The 20,207-nt window shown below is 45.5% G+C and overlaps 3 protein-coding genes across 12 annotated transcripts in view; 1 reads left to right on the top strand and 2 right to left on the bottom strand.

The window, feature by feature from the left end:
* The window catches only part of LOC114275728 (uncharacterized), a 61,127-nt gene that overhangs the window by 16,715 nt on the left and 24,205 nt on the right, over positions 1-20,207 (bottom strand). The window lies entirely within an intron of this gene.
* LOC145824724 (uncharacterized) lies at positions 4,525-6,001 on the top strand. Its single transcript, XM_082925294.1, has 2 exons — positions 4,525-5,551; positions 5,866-6,001. The coding sequence occupies exons 1-2, from the start codon at positions 4,675-4,677 to the stop codon at positions 5,898-5,900; spliced, it is 912 nt and encodes a 303-aa protein (XP_082781420.1). The 5' UTR covers positions 4,525-4,674; the 3' UTR covers positions 5,901-6,001.
* LOC114267905 (uncharacterized) lies at positions 17,015-18,700 on the bottom strand. Its single transcript, XM_082923423.1, has 3 exons — positions 18,245-18,700; positions 17,536-17,872; positions 17,015-17,292 (listed from the first exon to the last, which is right to left on the bottom strand). The coding sequence occupies exons 1-3, from the start codon at positions 18,698-18,700 to the stop codon at positions 17,015-17,017; spliced, it is 1,071 nt and encodes a 356-aa protein (XP_082779549.1).

Raw genomic sequence — 20,207 nt, 5'->3', positions numbered from 1 at the left:
TTTGGCACCATAGCCCGGCACAAATCTCCCTCTCAATTGCCCCTTATTTCCATCTGAGCTGAGCGTGATTTGGGATTATCATTTTGACTGGGCCATCCGAATTGGTCGGTCGTGCCCCAGTAGTCTAGTCATCGATCGTACAGCCATACTGACAAAGCTATCTTTTCGATGCCATGTGGCTTCACACCATTGGTTCCATGTAGACCCACAGCTGTCTTCGTCACGCGCAAATTTCAAAAGGTTGCCGCCCTTTGGCTTCCCCCCTCCTTTATATACGCACATGAGGGGTCACATACGCCCCTACTGTTCATCTTCTCTCTCGAGCCAAACCCTAGCCTTCAAGTTTCCAAGCTTCTGCCATCACTGCTCCTCCAGTCGTTCTCGACCACCTTCATCCTCTCAAAGGCTGTAGACAAGATCGTGGTTAACTGCTCCTCACTTGGCGTCCATATCGATAAGTTTACCTGCCCCTCCTTCGTACTCGCCATTTACGCTTTTCATGTTCTTGCCTGGGACTGTTAGAATCTTACCAGTGCCCCCTCTTTGGGGTAATACTGGTACACCTTAGGAAAAACTGGAATCAGAGAAGCAGATGGGGCTCCCATGCCCCTTGTTTCCCCTAGTTTCGATGCACGGACTTGACACTTAGGATAAACAGCCTGAATCCTGAGCGAGACCGAGCAAAACCCAAGTTTTTTATCTATAAATAGGATTTAGCCGAGCAAGAACCTATTTGTGGTCTTGTTTTGAGGCTGAGACCAAGCTGCAAGAAGGGGGGCTAGAACCGATCTAGGAAGGCCAGGTCGGCCACAAAGTGAAGCCGAGATAAGAAAATTGAACCGATCAAACGCCCCAGATAGTGAAGCCGTGCAATTTATGCCACGCTAATACTTGGACTTGTTTCTTAATAATGCAAAACAAACTAGGACCAACCAGGCCCGTTCAGCGTTACAACCGGTGAAGCTCAAAGTCCGAGCAAACATTCACCAAATTTTTACCGAGATACGACCTAAATCAACCAACTAAATAAAACCGGGATAGATGGGGAAGTACCGGTTCATGGTGAATTCTCCGGGGGCACTGGCCGAGTTCCGTAGAGAGTACAATATTCCAGATGATGTCCACTTGGAGCTCGCCAAGAAAGGAGACACTCCCTGGGGCGAGCTGGACAAATGCTCCTTCACGATGGTGTCCATTGTAGAAGGAGGCCTGCGCTTCCCGGTCCAACCCCTGATCTGCGAATTTTTAAGGCAGACTAGGCTGTGCCCGACCCAAGTCTCCAACAATACATACAAAATAATAAACGGCGTGGCCGAGCTAAATAGAATACTTCGTTTGAATCTCGGCCTCGCCGAGATATTTCACCAATATGCACTTAGTAAAAATAAAGGTAGGTTTTGCTGGTATCTCAAGGTCAGGAAAGGCCGAGCAAAACTCATCGAAGGTAACCTGGACAAAGAGACCAACGATGACGATTTTTTGTGGGTGTCCGGTAATTATGAGGACACCGAAGCACCCATACCGGGCTGGTACATAAGAAAAGACTTTGGGAGTGCTGGTGAGCATCTCGGCATCAATTTTTTTGAAGTTGCTCTTTTTACTGCCGGTCTAACAGTTGCCTTTATGTTGCAGACTATAAACTCTTGGCAGAGGATTACTCCCGCGCAAACCAGGAGGCTATAAGGGTTGCGTTGCGTCATCCGACTGAGGAGTGAGAATCACCCAAGCTGCTCGGTTTCGAACCGAGCTACCGCTACACGGCGCCGCGCAAGAGCAGGGTGACCGACTTCCTGCGTGCACCTTCTCCAGAACCAGATCCCAGCCTTCCACCGATCAAACTGGTCCCTTTGACAACCAAGCAAGAGATGGCCAAGATTCGAGCTATCAAGTCAATGATCACCGGTGAGGCGAGCAACTCCCAGCCACCGGAGGCAGCTGGGGGAACTTCCACGCCGGCCGTGCAAGAGAAGGGGGTTGTGCCGACTCTGGCCAGCGAACAAGCTGCAGGTCGGTCGAAGAAAAGGCCAAGAAAAAATCAGACCGAACAACATTTGGCAGATGAAGATTCAACCGAGCATGCTTCTACCGACTTGGGGGACCAGACTGAACAGCCGATCACCGAGCCATCAACTCGATCCAGTGCCCACCCAGTCTGGTCGCCCGAGTTAACATACAAAGGCCGGGCTGTCTCTACGGCGGACTCGGTCGACGCGGACAAGGATTACTCTCTCGGCTTCAACATGACCAAAGGGCTGTTCCTTCCTGCCAACAGGAAAAAGCACGAAGAGCTGTCCGACCTGAAGGTTCTCCGCTCGGCAACAAAGTCAATAGTGTTGGTAAGTTTGCAAGTTCTCCTCTTGTCAAGTGTCTGCTCGGTTGTGGAGTTCTGACATTTTCGTTTGTTGCGCAGGCCGCGCAGAAGTATTACCTGGCCCATGAGCGAATGATCGCCGTGCGGAAAAGTTTGCGGGAGGCAATTACGGACAACAAGGCCAAGGCGGCCGAGCTGGCGAAACTGAAGGCCGCGCAGGAAACAGCAGCGGCCGAGCGCGACAAGCTTTCTGAAAGATTGGCCCGGGCAGACGAGGACAAGTAGAGGGCCCTCCAAGTGACGAAGGCCCGATACATTGCCGAGCTGCGCAAACTCCGCGACGCTCACAAAACCGAGCTAGAGAAGGAGGTCGACGAGGCTGGAGACCGCGGTTATGCCGAGGGTGTGACAGCATATGAACGGCAGGTCTAGGGGACCAAGGACATCTTTTCCCAGTGCGGTTGGAAAGCCGCCGTGGAAAAACTTGGCCATGGTCAGGACGCTGAGGTGTTTCAAAACCCTCCTGCTGCCTTCATCCCAGCCTATATGCAAGCTTATGCCGGCGCCGTGCAGAGGAGGCTAATTGAAAAAGCCAAACAAGCAGCTGAAGCAGAAGCTATCGTCGTGCAACCGGCCGAGTAACATCCTCCTTCTGAAGCTTCTAAGGAAGGGGCCAAGGATTGAGAGATCAAGCAAGAGGTTGTCACGGTGGTAGCAGATGAGGCTGAGGAGGGACTGGCCGAGCAAACCGTTAATGTAGATTTAAACCAATCGTCCGCCCTTTTTCCCTTTTTTTTTTTTTTGGAATGTAACCGGGCTTAGCCCCACTTTTGTACTTCCGCTTTCTTAATCAATGAAAAGTTTAACTTTTGCTCGTCATGTATCTATTTTTGTTATTTCTTCGGTATGATAAGCAAATCTTCTTCAATTTGAAATGTTTGCCAAATATAAGTTCCAGCTCGGGGGAGTAAAATCAGCTCGGCCATAAACCTGGATGAACAAAGCAGCTCGGCCTCGGTGCAAGTGGGCAATACACCAACGTTCCACTTGGGCGAGCAAAATCAGCTCGACCCTACTGCAAGTTGGACAAAGCGCTGATATTTTATTCAGGCGAGCAAAGTTAACTCGGCCCTTCTGCAAGTTGGACAAAACGCTGATATTTTATTTGGGCGAGCAAAGTCAGCTCGGCCCTTCTGCAAGTTGGACAATACGCCGACATTTTACTCGGGCGAGCAAAGTCAGCTCGGCCCTTTTTGCAAGTTGGGCAAAACGCTAACATTCCACTTGGGCGAGCAAAATCAGCTCGGCCCTTCTGCGAGATGGACAAAATGCCAACATTTTACTCGAGCGAGCAAAGTCAGCTCGGCCCTTTTGCAAGTTGGGCAAAACGCCAACATTTCACTTGGGAATGGCCGAATCAGCTCGGCCCTTCTGCAAGTTGGACAAAACGCCAACATTTTACACGGGCGAACAAAGTCAGCTCGGCCCTTTTGCAAGTTGGGCAAAATGCCAACATTTCACTTGGGTGAACAAAATCAGCTCGGCCCTTCTGCAAGTTGGACAAAATGCCAACATTTCACTCGGGCGAGTAAAATCAACTCGGCCCTTATGCAAGTTGGACAATACACCAACTGTTTGTACGGCCTCTGTCAAGCCAATGTTGGCTTCTTGCCCCTGGCATTCATAGTGGCCTAATACCCTTGTGATGTCATTGTACAGAAACACATAATATAAGAAGGAGGTAGGAAAATATAGGGTCATCTTTCATTACACGTCAGAGATTTACATCTGGTGCCAAAAGGCCAATATTCAAAAGAGAAGGGAACAGAAGAGATTACATTTCAGAAGTACAAAATCTGTTGGAAATTTGTGTTAATGTATATAATAAGATAGTGGCATGTATATAATATGATAGTGGTGTTGGTGGCAGATAGTGGCATGTATAGAATATGATAGTGGTGTTGGTGACAGATAGTGCCATGTATATAATATGATAGTGGTAGATAGTGGTAATATATAATATGTAAGTGGCATATAATGGGTTATAATGATGTTTGTAATATCTCCTATATAAGGAGTGTCATTTGGTCTTGTAAGATAAGAAGTTTTGAATATAACAGAAATATATTCATGCTTCCTCATATTTTCGGAGTTCTTCTTCCTCATATTTTCTAAGTTGGTATCAGAGCAACAAAAAACACAGCAGCCCTAAAACCGTCATAGCCATGTCGGAAGTCACGTCCGAAACCACTTCAACCCCTACCGCTGCCATTCCGGTGAAAACGTCCAACTCTCACTCTGTCTAAATCACCACCATCCGCCTAAATGGTGATAATTTTCTCCGCTGGTCACAATCTGTCCGGATGTATATCCGTGGGCAAGGAAAGATCGGTTACATCACTGGTGACAAGAAGGCTCCTGCTGTTAATGATCCGCTGTTCGACAGTTGGGACGCTGAAAACTCCATGGTTATGACATGGTTGGTCAATTCCATGGAGGAGGATATAAGCTCTAATTACATGTGCTATACTACTGCACAAGAGTTGTGGGATAATGTTAGTCAGATGTATTCTGACCTAGGAAATCAATCTCAAGTTTTCGAATTAACTTTGAAGTTGGGAGAGATTCGTCAAGGAGATGATTCCGTCACCAAATATTTCAATTCGTTGAAAAGGTTGTGGCATGATCTTGACATCTTTAACACATATGAATGGAAATCGGTTGATGACTGCAACCACCATAAGAAAACTGTGGAAGACAGCCGTATTTACAAGTTTCTTGCCGGCCTCAACATTGAGTTCGATGAAGTGCGAGGAAGAATTATTGGCAGACCTCCTCTCCCATCCATTGGCGAAGTATTTGCCGAAGTCAGAAGGGAAGAAAGCCGAAGGAGCGTCATGCTTAAGAAAAAAGGTACTGGTGAATCAATTGAAATTTCTGCTTTAATTAGCGATGCTGCGGCCAACAAGCCTGCAAATTACCAGCGCAGGTTTGATGATAAGCCACGGGTCTGGTGTGATTTTTGCAACAAGCCTCGCCATACACGCGAAACGTGTTGGAAGATCCATGGCAAACCTGTCAACTGGAAAAGCAGCAAACAAGGAGAGAAGAATCGTGGCTTTCCTACCGCTAATGAAGCCGATTCAGGTCCCTTCAACAAAGAGCAGATTGATCAACTCTTAAAGCTGATAAAATCCAACTCCTCATCCGGTACTCCTAGTGTTTTGTTGGCACAAACAGGTAGAAATCCTAAAGCCTTCTCTTGCCTAAACTTCTCTCCGTGGATCATAGATTCCGGTGCCTCCGATCACATGACTAGTTTTTCCCATTTATTTAGTACCTATTTCCCTTGTTCTGGTCATGACAAAATCAGAATAGCCGATGGTAGTTTTTCACCTATTGCAGGAAAAGGATTTATTAAACTAACTGAGAAAATTAATCTCAATGTTGTTCTTCACGTCCCCAACTTAGCCTGTAACCTTTTGTCTGTCAGTAAACTATCTAAGGATTCTAATTGTCGTGTTACATTTTTTGAATCCCATTGTGAATTTCAGGACCAGAACTCGGGGATGATGATTGGGCATGCTAGGATGCTTGAAGGTCTTTACTACTTTGATGAAGTACCTGTTAGTAATAAAAAAGCTCAGAGCTTTAATAGTACTAGTTCAATCTCTGTTCGAGAAAAAATAATACTATGGCACTATAGGCTAGGACATCCTAGTTTTCTTTATCTGAAACATTTATTTCCAGAATTATTTAAAGGGATTGATATTCTTTTCATTGTGAAACTTGCATTTTTGCAAAATTTCATCGCTCTACTTATTTGCCAAAACCTTACCAGGCTTCCAAACCTTTTTATTTGATTCATAGTGATGTTTGGGGCCCTTCTAAAATCACTACTCTTTCTGGTAAAAGATGGTTTGTTACATTTATTGATGACCATACCCGCTTATGTTGGATTTATTTGATGAATAAAAAATTTGACGTGAAAAATTTATTCACAAATTTTTACAATATGATTGAAAACCAATTTCAAACCAAAATTGGTATTTTACATTCTGATAATGGAACAGAATATTTCAATGAGCAATTGGGTGAGTTTTTGGAAAAAAAAGAGATTTTTCATCAATCTACATGTCGGGATACCCCTCAACAAAATGGCATTGCGGAACGAAAAAATAAACATTTACTTGAAGTAGCACGTGCAATAATGTTTTACATGCATGTTCCTAAATATTTATGGGGTGAAGCAATTTTAACAGCCTCTTATTTGATAAACAGGATGCCTACAAAGGTGTTAACATACAAAACACCTTTTGATTGTCTCAAAACTTTTTTTTCCTGACACGAGGTTGTTTTCTGATTTACCCACCAAAGTTTTTGGATGTACTGCCTATGTTCATGTTCCCAGTCAATTTCGTTCAAAACTTGACCCCCGTGCTATAAAATGTGTTTTTTTGGGTTATTCCTCAAACAAAAAGGGGTATAAGTGTTTCGATCCTCAAACCAAGAAATTTTATGTGAGTATGGATGTGTCATTTGTGGAAACAAAATCCTATTTCCCCAACACTTCTCTTCAGGGGGAGACAAGTGGAGTAGAAGACCATTTTTGGGATATTTCTATCCCGCTCCCCAATGTCATTTATCCTACACAAAAACCACATCTGTCTGATAATGATCACTTAGGAGAACCAAGTTCTATGGTGCCTACTACAAAATGATAAATTCTGAGCTTCAGGTTTATACTAGGAAGCGATTTCATCTAAGGAATAATGACCCGAATGTCCATCCTAATGACCCGAATGTCCACCCGAGTTCTGGCATCGAAATTTTAGGTAATCCTATTCCTTCTATTTCCGACCTTGATGTTCCTATAGCAATTAGGAAAGGTGTCCGAAATTGCATTAAACATCCTATTGCAAATTACCTCTCCTATTAAAGACTGTCTAAAAACCATAGAGCTTTCACATCTAGGATTTCACACTTGTTTGTTCCAAGGAATATACAGGAAGCATTGGATGATCCGAATTGGAAATTAGCAGTCATGGAGGAGATGAATGCTTTAAGAAGAAGTGGTACATGGGAGATAGTTGATCTACCCAAAGACAAGAAAACAGTTGGGTGTAAATGGGTGTTTACGATAAAATGTAACACAGATGGAAGCTTTGAGAGATACAAGGCGAGACTGGTGGCTAAAGGCTTCACTCAAACTTATGGGATCGACTATCAGGAGACGTTTGCTCCTGTTGCTAAAATAAATTCCATCAGAGTACTGTTATCTCTTGCAGTAAATTCAGATTGGCCTCTACATCAACTTGACATTAAAAATGCATTTCTCAATGGTGATCTTGAAGAGGAGGTGTTCATGAGCCTACTGCCGGGATTTGAGCAGAGACTTGGAAGCGACAGAGTATGCAGATTGAACAAGTCATTATACGGACTCAAACAATCACCAAGAGCATGGTTTGAACGCTTTGGGAAGGCAGTTATCAGTTGTGGCTTCTCGCAGAGTCAAGCAGATCACACAATATTTTATAAACATTCAAAAGACAGTAAAATTGCAATTTTGATTGTTTATGTTGATAACATCATTTTAACTGGTAATGATGAAGCAGAGTTAGCAGCCCTCAAAGAGAAACTCGCAAAAGAATTTCACATTAAGGATCTGGGAGCCCTCAAGTATTTCCTCGGAATGGAATTTGCACGATCCAAGGAAGGTATATTCGTTAATCAGAGAAAATATGTTCTTGATCTCCTTGGAGAAACAGGTATGTTTGGTTGTAAGATGGTGGAGACTCCGATCGAGCCTAACTTGAAGTTACAAGCTGCTAAGGCTGAAGAAGTCAAAGAGAGGGAACAATATCAGCGACTTGTAGGGAAATTGATTTACTTGTCTCATACGCGGCCTGATATTGCCTTTGCAGTCAGCATGGTAAGTCAGTTCATGCACTCACCAGGGGCAGAGCACTTTGAGGCCGTTTATAAGATCTTAAGATATTTGAAAGGAACTCCAGGGAGAGGCTTACTGTTCAAGAAACATGGACATCTTCAAATTGAAGTATACACAGATGCAGACTGGGCAGGAAGTGTTACAGACAGGAGATCAACATCCAGATACTGCTCCTTTGTAGGTGGGAACCTAGTTACATGGCGGAGTAAAAAACAAAATGTGGTAGCTAGAAGTAGTGCAGAAGCAGAGTTCAGAGCTGTTGCCCATGGAATCTGTGAAGTAATGTGGATTAAAAGAATTCTTGAAGAATTAAAACTTTCTCACCCGACACCTATGAAGGTCTATTGTGACAACAAAGCAGCTATATCTATAGCTCATAATCCAGTTCTACATGATCGCACAAAACATATAGAAGTGGATAAACATTTCATCAAGGAGAAAATCAATGCTGGCATAATCTGTATGACCTACCTTCCAACAGGTGAACAATTAGCTGATGTGCTAACGAAGGGACTACACAAGAAGCAATTTGATAAGCTGACTAGCAAGCTGGCTATGGAAGATATCTTCAAACCAGCTTGAGGGGGAGTGCTGGAAATTTGTGTTAATGTATATAATAAGATAGTGGCATGTATATAATATGATAGTGGTGTTGGTGGTAGATAGTGGCATGTATAGAATATGATAGTGGTGTTGGTGGCAGATAGTGCCATGTATATAATATGATAGTGGTAGATAGTGGTAATATATAATATGTAAGTGGCATATAATGGGTTATAATATGTTTGTAATATCTCCTATATAAGGAGTGTCATTTGGTCTTGTAAGATAAGAAGTTTTGAATATAACAGAAATATATTCCTTCTTCCTCATATTTTCGGAGTTCTTCTTCCTCATATTTTCTAAGTAAATCTTAAGATTAGCTGCATTCCACGATCTGGGGATAACTTTACCATCTAAGTCTTCTATAGATGGTATGCCCCTTTGCCTGCAAACCCAGTTACCTTATACGGCCCTTCCCAATTTGCACCTAGTTTGCCTTCGACAGGGATCACCGTGTTGCCCATCACCTTTCTCAAGACCCAGTCTCCGATCTTGAATAGCCTTGGATGCACGGTCTTGTTGTATTTCCTGGAGAGTTCTTGCTGGTAGGTTGCAATGTGGATTAGCGCCCGTTCCCTTCTTTCTTCAACTAGGTCAAGCTCCAAGGCCACTGCTTCACTATTCAAGTCTGGCTAAAAACTTTCAGACCGGATGAGGCTTCTGCTTGACCATTTGACTGAGGGTAGGCCGGTGTTGAGTTGTAGAACTCAATCTTTAACTCTTCGCAGAATCCGCGAAAGAGTTTCCCATCAAACTGAGTGCCATTATCCGAAATAAGGGCCTTCAGTATACTGAAGCGAGTGACGACATTTTGCCAAACAAACTTCTTCACATCTTTTTCCTTTATGGTTGCCAACGGCTCGGCCTCAACCCACTTAGTGAAGTAGTCGGTAGCAACGATGAAAAACTTGCGGTTGCCTGGAGCTGTTGGGAGTGGTCCCACAATATCTAGTCCCCAAAGGGCGAACGGCCAAGGACTTGTAAGGAGGAGTAGCTCTACCAACTTGGCGAACGGTCAAAGAAAAGGCCGAGAAAAAATCAGACCGAACAACATTTGGCAGATAAAGATTCAACCGAGCATGCTTCTACCAACTTGGGGGACCAGACTGAACAGCCGATCACCGAGCCATCCGCTCGATCCAGTGTCCCCCCAGTCTAGTCACCCGAGTTAACATACAAAGGCCGGGCTGGCTCTACTGCGGACTCGGTCTACGCAAGGATTACTCTCTCGGCTTCAACATGACCAAAGGGCGGCTCCTTCCTGCCGACATGAAAAAGCACGAGGAGCTGTCCGACCTGAAGGTTCTGTGCTCGGCAACAAAGTCAATAGTGTTGGTAAGTTTGCAAGTTCTCCTGTTGTCAAGTGTCTGCTCGGTTGTGGAGTTCTGACATTTTCGTTTGTTGCGCAGGCCGCGCAGAAGAATTACCTGGCCCACGAGCGAATGATCGCCGTGCGGAAAAGTCTATAGGAGGCAATTACTGACAACAAGGCCAAGACGGCCGAGCTGGCAAAACTGAAGGTCGCGCAGGAAGCAGCAGCGGCCGAGCGCGACAAGCTTTCTGAACGATTGGCCCGGGCAGACGAGGACAAGTAGAGGGCCCTCCAAGTGACGAAGGCCCGATACATTGCCGAGCTGCGCAAACTCCGCGACGCTCACAAAACTGAGCTGGAGAAAGAGGTCGACGAGGCTGGAGACCGCGGTTATGCCGAGAGTGAGACAGCATATGAACGGCAGGTCCAGGGGACCAATGACATCTTTTCCCAGTGCAGTTGGAAAGTCGCCGTGGAAAAACTTGGCCATGGTCAGGACGCCGAGGTGTTTCAAAACCCTCCTGCTGCCTTCATCCCGGCCTATATGCAAGCTTATGTCGGTGCCGTACAGAGGAGGCTAATCGAAGAAGCCAAACAAGCAGCTGAAGCAGAAGCTACCGTCGTGCAACCGGCCGAGCAACATCCTCCTTCTGAAGCTTCTGAGGAAAGGGCCAAGGATCGAGAGATCGAGCAAGAGGTTGTCACGGTGGTAGCAGATGAGGCTGAGGAGGGATTGGCCGAGCAAACCGTTGATGTAGATTTAGACTGATCTTCCGCCCTTTTTCCCTTTTTTTTTTTGGAATGTAACCGGGCTTAGCCCCACTTTTGTAATTCCGCTTTCTTAATCAATGAAAAGTTTAACTTTTGCTCGCCAAGTATCTATTTTTGTTATGTCTTCGGTATGATAAGCAAATCTTCTTCGATTTGAAATGTTTGTCGAATATAAGTTCCAGCTCTGGTGAGTAAAATCAGCTCGGCCATAAACCTGGATGGCCCAAGCATCCATTGCCATGGGCGAGCAAAATCAGTTCGGCCCTACTGCAAGTTGGACAAAATGTTGATATTCTGTTCAGGCGAGCAAAGTCAACTCGGCCCTTCTGCAAGTTGGACAAAACTGAAGCTTGAGTAACCAGCTTAGGGTTTGATAGAATATCAGCCCCTATTTATAAATGAAGATTAGGGTTTACAAGATGAGACAATTACAAGTCGAGCCCTGAGGGCATAGAATAATTACAAATCAAAAAAGCTCAGATAATAATATAATATGCTAACATTCCCCCTCAAGCTGGTGCGAAAATATCTCGCATGCCCAGCTTGCCTAATATGTCATGAAATGGTTTATTCCCAACTCCCTTGGTGAGAATGTCAGCAAGTTGTTCACCAGACTGGAGTACAAATGGTACCACTAGTGAGTTTCTCCTTAATGAAGTGGCGATCAATCTCAACATGTTTTGTCCTGTCATGTTGAACTGGATTGTGAGCGATGTTGATGGTGGCTTTATTATCACAGTATAACCGCATGGAGTCCGTCTGATCAATACCTAGATTGCCTCCAACAAAGGTGCAATACCCTGAAGTTGATCTCCTATCAATTATTGATCCAGCCCAGTCAGCATCTATATAGGCTTTCACACGAAGATGATCATACTTTGAAAAATAAAGACCCTTACCAAGAGCAGACTTCAAGTACCTCAAGATTCTCATGACAGCCTCAAAGTGAATCTGATGAGGAGCATGTATAAACTGACTAACCACACTGACAGCAACAGCAATATCAGGACGGGAGTGAGATAGGTAAACGAGCTTACCCACTAATCGCTGATAGCTCCCCCTATCAACAGCTTCTCCTCCTTCATCATCCCCCAATTTCTGATTGGGTTCCAGTGGAGTGGCACATGCCTTGCAGCCAAGCATCCCAGTTTCCTTCAATAGGTCAAGCACATATTTTCTCTGTGATAAATATCCCATCCTTAGAGCGAGCAACTTCAATTCCCAAAAAATACTTCAAGCTTCCCAAGTCTTTGATTTCAAACTCATTAGCCAAATATTTCTTCAACAGAGGTATTTTCCCACTATCATTGCCTGTAAGAACTATGTCATCTACATAAACAATAAGTGATGTAGTCTTACCACGTGAGGAATGTTTCACAAACAAGGTGTGATCTACCTGACTCTGTTTGAAGCCATATTTAAACATAGCCTGAGTGAATCTCTCAAACCAAGCCCTTGGAGACTGTTTGAGACCATATAATGACTTCCGAAGCTTGCATACTTTGCCTTCTATCTGATGATCCTCAAAACCAGGAGGAATGTCCATATATATCTCTTCTTTGAGGTCACCATGGAGAAAGGCATTCTTGACATCAAACTAATAAAGCGGCCAATCTAGATTAGCTGCTAGAGAGAGAAGTACTCTGACTGAATTCATCTTAGCCACGGGTGCGAAGGTCTCTTGATAATCAATGCCATATGTCTGAGTAAACCCTTTTGCCACAAGTCTTGCCTTGTAACGATCAATAGACCCATCTGCTTTGTGTTTCACAGTATATACCCATTTACATCCCACAGGTCGTTTGCCCGTAGGTAACTCAGTCAATTCCCAAGTGCCATTCTTCCTAAGTGCTTTCATTTCCTCAATCATGGCTACTTTCCACTCAGAGGTAGCAAGAGCATCCTGAAAATGGTTAGGAATGCTAACAGAGAAAATATTGGATACAAACGCTCTATATGAGGATGACAAATGAGAGTAGGACACACACTGTGAGATAAGATGTTGAGTACAAGATCTCACACCCTTTCTCTTGGCAATAGGAACATCAAGATCAATGGACTCAAGAGATTCATAGTTACCTAGACTCTCATCAGAAGCAGAAGATGGTAGTGGAGGAGCAGAAGTGGTCCCTTGTATCTAGTTAACTTGTTGTCTGTCGATGTCCCGGACATAAACATGTCCGTCCTTATCGTTGGTGACATTGGGTTCTATAGTCCTAGTAGAAGAGGGTGGTGCAAGAATAATTGGTTCCACCATGGGAAGCACAGTAGAAGAGGGTGGTGCAAGAACAACGGGGTCCACCATAGGAAGCACAGGACTCACTTCACACCAAGGCTCCCCCGGAAATGAGGACGGTGACACCAGAGAGGACAAGAAATAGGACTGGGACTCAAAGAAAGTAACATCCATGGACACAAACCACTTACGAGAAGAAGGGTAGTAACATTTATATCCCTTTTGAGTAGGAGAGTAACCAAGGAAAACACACTTGCGGGAGCGAGGTTCCAACTTACCACGAGAAGGAGAGTGATTATGAACAAAACAGACACAACCAAAAATTTTGGGAGGAATAGAAAATAAGGACTGAGAACCGAGGAGGACGTGAAGAGGAGCTTGTTTTTGCAAGACCTGGGTAGGGAGACGATTAATAAGATGGGCAGCGGTGAGAACAGCGTCGCCCCAATAGGGCCGAGGCACACTCATAGAAAAACACATGCACCGAGCCATGTCAAGAAGATGCCGATTCTTGCGTTCCGCCACCCATTTTGTTGAGGGGTATTGGTGCAAGAGGTCTGATGGACAATGCCATGAGAAGAGAAATATTGTCCTAACCCAGAATCTATGTATTCCCCGCCATTATCAGAACGAAATAGTTTGACAGTGGCCCCCAAACTAAGTACAAATCATCTTATGAAAATTGCGAAACACAGAAAAAACCTCACTCTTATCTTTCATGAGATACACCTAAGTAGCACGAGAAAAATCATCAATAAATGTAACAAACCATCGATGACCTTTCACAGACATAACACGAGAGGGACCCCAAACATCAGAATGTATTAATGAAAAAAGAACTTAACTTTTATTCAAACTGGGAGCAAAAGAAGCTCTGTGTTGTTTTCCAAGTTGACAAGACACACAAAGAAAGTCAGACACATGATGATTTGCGAAACCAGATGGAAATAAATGCTTAAGTAAATAAAAGGAAGGATGCCCAAGACGCCGATGCCACAACCATAAATCAGCGGGGGTAGTAGAAGACGTGGTGGAAGAATAAGCAAGTTTATCCTGTTGATCCAAGAAGTAGAGACCATTTTCTGCACTACCACTGCCAATCGTCCTCTTCGTGACAAGGTCCTGAAAAAGACAATGATCAAGGAAAAACGTCCCACTACAATTCAAATCCTGGGTAAGACGACTCAAGGATAACAGATTAACAGAAAAATTGGGAACATGGAGAACAAAAGATAGATGTATGGTAGGAGTGACTTGGACTAAACTTTTTCCAGAAATGGAAGAAACAGTACTATCTGCAATCCTAAAAGATCAGAGGAGCCAAACATATGATCGGAGGCACCGGAATCAATAATCCAAGGCAAAGACTTATGACACAGGAAAACACAAGGAGAAGAGGCTAAGTTACCTGAGCGGGCAAAGGACGAGGAAGTTATACTGAGAGCAGTAGAAGACCGGCGATCCAACAATTGGCGCAAAGCATCCTCCAGCTCAGTATCAGAAGCTTGGCCAACGGAAGCAGAATTAGAATCAAGTGTATCAACGGCACTAGACTGATGAGCCCGGGAATAGGAACCACGTCCTCTAGACTAGCCTGACCGACCTCCTCAAGAACCAGACCGATCACCTCTACCCCCGGATGGAGTCCCATGAAGCTTCCAACACGTCTCACGAGTATGTAGCGGCTTCTTGCAATAATCACAGAATACAGACTCCTTAGCAGCAGACAAAGGGATGGGAGTCAGGTTGAAGCCATCTCGAGGAGTAGACAGTAATGTTGAGCGGTCAGTAGAGACAGGGGACATCATAGCAGACCGGCGACTCTCCTCATTTTGTACATAGGCAAATGCCTCATGAAGTGAAGGAAGAGTGTCCATACCCAGAACTCGACCCCTAACTGGATCATACTCCACATTTAGGCCTGCCAGAAATTTAAAGACCCGTTCCCGTGCGATGAACTTCTTGTACTCGATAGAATCAGCAGGGCAAACGGGCTTATAGTCTTCCAGGTGGTCAAGGCGTTTCCAGCCGTTGGTGAGGAAAGTGAAATACTGAAGAATAGTCTGCTCCCCTTGAAGTGAGCTCTCAACAGAGCGGCGCAACTCAAATGCCTGTGAGAAATTCCCTTTGCGGGAATAGGTGGCAGCCACAGCATCCCAAACATCCTGGGCAGTCTCCATAGACAAGTAACCCTCACCAATTTCAGGAACCATCGAATGAATAAGCCAACCCATAATTAAAGAATTGGTAATCTCCCATTGGTCATAACCCGAGTCAGTGGTATTAGGTGCCTGTAGGCCATCAACATACCCCATCTTCCCTCTGCTCTTCAAAAACGTTGTCAAACTTTGAGACCATGCTAGGTAGTTCTGACCATTAAATAAAGAGGTGGTGATTTTCAGACTAGGGTTGGGGTTCTCAGTCATGGTAGCAGGTATAATAAGACTCTCACTCCTCGGTGTTTGAGAAGTAGGGGACACACTGGTGGAATCTGTCATGGATACTATACTACCGAACCCGCAACAAAACTAGTGGCAATCACAAACCCGGAAGGTAGTGATGAAAGAACAGGCACAATGACCACTATAAAAGCATAACAAAATTAAGAAACCATTTTTTTTTTATTTATTTAGTTATTCATTTATATATGTATTGGTGCGGTCTATATACACGACATAAGTATACCAAACAGTGATGAGAGAGTATACCAGAGAGAGATCGACGAACTGCTGGAAGATCGACTGGCGGAGAAGATCGACTGAGGAGGTCGACGGGCTGAGGAGATCGACTGAGTAAGGAGACCGATAGAGGAAGGCGAGCTAAAGACGACGGCAACGAATTGAGGAGATCGACTGAGTGACAACGGCGAGCGGAAGATCGCAGCATATGATCAACCTAGGTAAGTTTCGAACCCTAGAGTCGTTGGTGCAAAGGTCGACCAACAAGGGTGAGCCGAAACCCTAGAGGTTCTGCTCTGGTACCATGAAGCTTGAGTAACCAGCTTAGGGTTTGATAAAATATCATCCCCTATTTATAAATGAAGATTAGGATTTACAAGATGAGACAATTACAAGTCGAGCCCACAGGGCATAGAATAATTACAAACCAAAAAAGCTCAGATAATAATATAATATGCTAACAAAAACGTTGATATTTTATTCGGGCGAGCAAAGTCAGCTCGGCCCTTCTGCAATTTGGACAATACGCCGACATTTTACTCGGGCGAGCAAAGTCAGCTCGGCCCTTTTTGCAAGTTGGGCAAAACGCTAACATTTCACTTGGGCGAGCAAAATCAGCTCGGCCATTCTGCGAGTTGGACAAAACGCCAACATTTTACTCGAGCGAGCAAAGTCAGCTCGGCCCTTTTGCAAGTTGGACAAAACACCAACATTTCACTTGTGAATGGCCGAATCAGCTTGGCCCTTCTGCAAGTTGGACAAAACGCCAACATTTTACACGGGCGAACAAAGTCAGCTCGACCCTTTTGCAAGTTGGGCAAAACGCCAACATTTCACTTGGGCGAACAAAATCAGCTCGGCCCTTCTGCAAGTTGGACAAAACGTCAACATTTCACTCGGGCGAGTAAAATCAACTCGGCCCTTATGCAAGTTGGACAATACACCAACTGTTTGTACGGCCTCTGTCAAGCCATTGTTGGCTTCTTGCCCCTGGCATTCATAGTGGCCCAATACCCTTGTGATGTCATTGTACAGAAACACATAATATAAGGAGGTAGGAAAATATAGGGTCATCTTTCATTACACGTCAGATATTTACATCTGGTGCCAAAGGGCCAAATTCAAAAGAGAAGGGAACAGAAGAGATTACATTTCAGAAGTAAAAAATCTTAAGATTAGCTGCATTCCACGATCTGGGGATAGCTTTACCATCTAAATCTTCTAGATGGTAGGCCCCTTTGCTTGCAAGGCCAGTTACCTTATACGGCCCTTCCCAATTTGCACCTAGTTTGCCTTCGCCAGGGATCACCGTGTTGCCCATCACCTTTCTCAAGACCCAGTCTCCGATCTTGAATAGCCTTGGATGCACGGTCTTGTTGTATTTCCTGGAGAGTTCTTGCTGGTAGGTTGCTACGTCAAGCTCCAAGGCCACTGCTTCATTATTCAAGTCTGGCTGAAAACTTTCAGACCGGATGGTCGGCATGCCGATTTCCAGTGGGATAACAGCCTCCATGCCATAGGCCAAGGCAAATGGTGTTTTCCCGGTCGAACGTCTCGGCGTGGTGCAGTATGCCCAGAGCACATTAGGTAGTTCTTCAGCCCACTTCCCTTTGGCTTTCTCTAGCCGCTTCTTCAGCCCGTCCAGGATGGTCTTGTTTAAGGCTTCTGCTCGACCATTTGACTGAAGGTAGGCCGGTGTTGAGTTGTAGAACTCATTCTTTAACTCTTCGCAAAATCCGTGAAAGAGTTTCCCATCGAACTGAGTGCCATTATCCGAAATAAGGGCCTTCGGTATATCGAAGCGAGTGACGACATTTTGCCAAACAAACTTCTTCACATCTTTTTCCTTTATGGTTGCCAACAGCTCGACCTCAACCCACTTAGTGAAGTAGTCGGTAGCAACGATGAAAAACTTGCGGTTGCCCGGAGCTGTTGGGAGTGGTCCCACAATATCCAGCCCCCAAAGTGCAAACAGCCAAGGACTTGTAAGGGGGAGCAGCTCTCTGGCCGGCTGGTGAATTTAGTGAGCAAATTTTTGACATTTTTCACACCTGCGAACGTATTTCTGCGCGTCTGCCTGCATGCACGGCCACCAATAACCTTGGGAAATCGCTCGGTAAGCCAAAGACCTTCCCCCAATACGACTCCCGCAAATGCCTTCATGAATCTCATAGAGGAAGGCTTCCACCTTGTCAGGGTGGACGCACTTCAGATACGGCCCAGTGAAAGACTTCTTGTATAAGGCTCGAGATGGAGAGAGCCAAAACCGCTTTGATTTGGCTCGGATTTTGTTGGCCGCCTTCTTTTCTTCTGGTAGAATTCTATCCTTTAGGAAGGCGATGATGGGGTCCATCCAGGATGGTCCTAAGTCGGCGCAGAGTACTTCAGGCACCTCCGGTTCCTCAATGCTAGGCCGGGGTAAAAAATCTGTCATCAAAGAATTGGGAAAAGTTGTTTGCATGGATGCAAGGCCGACCAGTTCGTCAGCTGCGTTGTTCTCCTCGCGGTTAATTTGTTCCATTCTTATCGCAGCAACCTTTTTGAGTTCAGCGCGTCCCAGCGCCTGATATTTGGCCATCCTTTCATCCCTGGCCTCATACTCCCCAGAGACCTGATTGATTACCAGTTTGGAGTCGCTGAATACCATAACCTCCGACGCTTTCATCCTCAATGCGCTTTTCAATCCGGTAAGGAGGGCTTCATATTTCGCCTCATTGTTGAACGCTGGAAAATCGAGTGTGATCGCATGCTCTATGGTCAGCCCATCTGGGGAGGTTAGCACACTACCCAGCCCAGTGTCGTGCCTGTTGGAGGCCCCATCGACGAAGAGTTTCCACATCTCGCCAATGAAATATTTCTAGCAGTCGGAGGGATTTTGGGAGCTTTTCAGCTGCGGGGTACTGGTCGGTTCATTCTGGTTTATTTCTATGCCCCAATCGAGCCCGTGCTTTGACAGGTTGTCCGGTTCCTGCATTTTTTGTTCGGCTTTCGTTTGCCCTTTCGCCGCTTGTTGTCCGCTATTCGTATCTACTATCTGAGCCATGGGCTGCGCCAAATCCGGACTGGCCGCATCGATAGGGCAAACGGGGTGTGTTCCTAGGGCAAATTCCGCCACGAAGTCGGCAAGAGCTTGAGCTTTGATGACAGTGCGCGGTTGAAACTTGATATCATACTGCCCCAATTCTACAGCCCACTTTAGAGTTCTGCCAGTAAAATCAGCCTTTTCAAAAGTGGAAATTCGGTTAGCACAACGACTGTGTGAGCATGAAAATAGTGCGCTAGCTTTCTGGAGGCCATCATCAGGGCCAGAGCCAATTTTTCTAGCGGCAGATATCTTGATTCAGCCGGGAGCAAGGTCTTGCTTACGTAGAAGATGGGGAGGTGCTGGGTACCCTCAGCACGGCGCTTACCGTATGTTGAGAGACTGCCAAGTAGAGATACAGTTCTTCACCCGATTTTGTGTGACCAGGATAGGGGCTGAGGAAAGGTATGCTTTCAGATCCGCCAATGCACGGTCACATTCGTCATCCGAGAAGAACTTGGCCTTCAAAGTTTTGAAGAAGGGCCTGCAACGATCTGAAGACCGGCTGATAAATCTGTTCAGCGCGGCTGCCATCCCGACAAGATGTTGCACGTCCTTCGTGGAGTTTGGGCGCTCCAGCTCTTGTATCGCCTTGATTTGGGAAGGGTAGACTTCAATTCCTCGGTTCGTGACCAAAACACCTAGGAATTTTCCGGTGCAGACTCCGAAGGCGCACTTGGAGGCATTCAAACGCAGTTTGTGATGTTTGAGTGTAGTGAACATCTCTGCTAGGTCGGCGAGGTGTCGAGATTTTTCCTTGCTCTTTACCACCATATCATCGATGTAAGCCTCCATGGTGCGGCCTAGAAAGGGAGCAAACATCTTGGTTACCATCCTTTGAAAAGTTGCCCCAGCGTTTTTTAGTCCGAATGGCATGACCTTGTAGCAGTACAGGCCACGCGGAGTGGTGAACGAAGTGATCTCTCGGTCTGGTTCATACATGGCTATCTGGTGGTAGCCACGATACGCATCGAGGAAGCTGAACCTCTGATGGCCAGCGGTCAAGTCCACCAGCTGGTCGATTCTTGGGAGGCGGAAGCTATCCTTTGGGCACGCACGATTGACCGTCTTATAATCAACGCAAACCCGCCACTTGCCGTTCTTTTTCGACACCACCACCGTGTTAGATATCCACCTAGGATATTGCACTTCTTCTATTGCCCCCCGCTTCCAACATATTCTTGACCTCATCCGCCACTATCTCGGCATGGTGCAAGGCCGAGCGTTGTGTCCTCTAGATGACCGGCCATGCATTTGGAAAGAC

This window comes from Camellia sinensis, chromosome 4 (assembly GCF_055761805.1).
Source record: "Camellia sinensis isolate YWXY chromosome 4, ASM5576180v1, whole genome shotgun sequence".
Lineage (NCBI taxonomy): Eukaryota > Viridiplantae > Streptophyta > Magnoliopsida > Ericales > Theaceae > Camellia > Camellia sinensis.
The sequence above is the reverse complement of the archived record's forward strand: the minus strand, read 5'-3'. Positions and strand labels throughout refer to the sequence as shown.

Bases quoted from the DNA above. Each gene is read 5' to 3' on its own strand.
- LOC145824724 (XM_082925294.1), top strand. From the start codon at position 4,675: ATGTATATCCGTGGGCAAGGAAAGATCGGTTACATCACTGGTGACAAG. The intron at 5,552-5,865 runs GTAGAAATCCTA...TGTGAATTTCAG, and splicing joins TGTTTTGTTGGCACAAACAG to GACCAGAACTCGGGGATGAT.
- LOC114267905 (XM_082923423.1), bottom strand. From the start codon at position 18,700: ATGTGGAAACTCTTCGTCGATGGGGCCTCCAACAGGCACGACACTGGG. The intron at 17,873-18,244 runs GTACTCTGCGCC...TAAATTCACCAG, and splicing joins AGGAACCGGAGGTGCCTGAA to CCGGCCAGAGAGCTGCTCCC. The intron at 17,293-17,535 runs GTCGAGCAGAAG...ATAATGAAGCAG, and splicing joins GGCCTACCTTCAGTCAAATG to TGGCCTTGGAGCTTGACGTA.